The 1,753-nt window shown below is 43.1% G+C and overlaps 1 protein-coding gene across 1 annotated transcript; it reads right to left on the reverse strand.

Annotated features, from left to right (window-relative positions):
• Positions 1-288: 288 nt before the first annotated feature.
• On the reverse strand, positions 289-1,365 carry LOC149314016 (C-X-C chemokine receptor type 1-like). The gene has a single exon (XM_089523352.1). It carries the CDS (start codon positions 1,363-1,365, stop codon positions 289-291), a length of 1,077 nt encoding a protein of 358 aa, XP_089379478.1.
• Positions 1,366-1,753: the final 388 nt, after the last annotated feature.

The raw sequence follows: 1,753 nt of genomic DNA on the forward strand, positions 1-1,753 counted from the left end.
TATATGAAGTCTCTCTCCATTGCATGCACTTTGAAATGTGTAACGTGTTGTAACATATAAAGCTTGTATAAAATATCTTCTTGTATGTGTATCTAAAAGTATTTAATTTTCATGGTTTTTAAAATAACAACTTTTCAGATGATCATAAAATCATACAGAATGCAGGAGTTTATTACAATGGCCAAATCAAGGTTAAGATGAAGCATTGTCTTGACCTCAGTCTTGGAACAGTAGCTGCAGAGTGTCCTCAGCTGTCCTGTCTTCCCTCTTGTCTTCACAGCATGGACATTATAAGGTTGTTGAGGTGTTGCCGGAGGTAGATGAGAAGGAAGAGCCCTTCCGATACCGAATTAGGATTTCTTTACTGATGAGGCCTCGTGCGGCCAGGATCTTGAGGAAGTTGTTTCGGAACTTCTGACCTATAAAGGCATATATGATGGGGTTCATACAGCTGTGAGAAAATCCCAGGATCTCTGTGCCTGAAAGGGCAGCATCAATGTCACTACGACGCCCACAGGTCTCACCAGTCACCCCTGTCCTCAGCAGGGTGTCAGCAAGTAGGGTGATATTGTAGGGCAGCCAACAGAAGAGGAAGACCAGCACAACAGCTAGGATGACTTTCATGGCTTTCTTTTTCTGGCTGTTCTTGGTCTGGAAGAGTCTGTGCACTGTCACTCCGTAGCAAAAGAGCATGATGACCAAAGGCACAAGGAAACCAAAGGTTTGTGGCAGGATTCTCAGGACCACTCTCCATTTAGTTGTTTCATTCCATCCAATATTCTCATAACAAACCATCTGAGAAGAATTAGGTGCAGGGAAAACGTCACGGTAGGCGAACATAGGGAGGGAAAGGAGAAGAGAGAACACCCAGATGCCAACACAGACAAATTTGACCCAGTGCCGCTTCTCAGTAGCTTGACGAGTAGCATAAACTATTGCCAAGTAGCGGTCGATGCTGATGAAGGCCAACAGGAGGATGCCACTGTAGAAATTGACTTCTTTTAGGACAGAGGTGATTTTACACATGGCAGTGCCAAAGATCCATTCATGAGCACGGAAGACAGCCCATATGGGCAAGGTGAGAGCAAACAGGAGATCAGCAATAGCTAAGTGCAGAAGGTATACATCAGTTACAGACCGGTTTCTTTTGTTGTAGGTGACCACCAGAACCACCAAGAGGTTTCCGACCAGGCTGACTAAGCATACAAGGCAATAGAGGAAAGCCACAAAGTACCTGATCACAGGTGATGCACTCTCAGTTCTGCAGGGTTCTGATACACTGCTAGGGTTGATTGTGTAGTCAGTGTAATTATAAGTATCAAAGAGACTGTAGAGATCCCCATCAAATGTGAATGTATCTCCCATCCTAGAAGTCTTGTTGTTCAACCTGTGTAAAGCCAAAACAAGTGTTAATGAACAACTGATGAAAAACAAGGGATTACACACTAATAATAAATCCATGGGAGTTAAAAAAGTGAATCTGGATTCCATTTGGAAATATAAATTGAAGCCTCAAACACGAAGTTTATCATGCAATGTTTTACACTGAAGAGCCAGGTGATCACCTACTTCAGTGCATCTTATCTCTGCTGGTGTTATAATGTGGAATTGAGTGCACTGGTTAATTTAAGGGGTGGGACATGTTACATTGAAGCGTCAGGCTGGATTGGGGGACTTCAGAGGTTTTATGGGTTACACAACACAATCCAGGAGATGAGATCAACTGAGCTACATTCTTACCTATATACAGTAA

This window comes from Sceloporus occidentalis, unplaced genomic scaffold, assembly GCF_023333645.1.
Source record: "Sceloporus occidentalis isolate IW3139 unplaced genomic scaffold, rSceOcc1.0.p SCAF_4, whole genome shotgun sequence".
Taxonomy (NCBI): Eukaryota; Metazoa; Chordata; class Lepidosauria; order Squamata; family Phrynosomatidae; genus Sceloporus; species Sceloporus occidentalis.

What these genes read in the sequence shown, in the direction of transcription:
- LOC149314016 (XM_089523352.1), bottom strand. Translation starts at nt 1,365, where the DNA reads ATGGGAGATACATTCACATTTGATGGGGATCTCTACAGTCTCTTTGAT.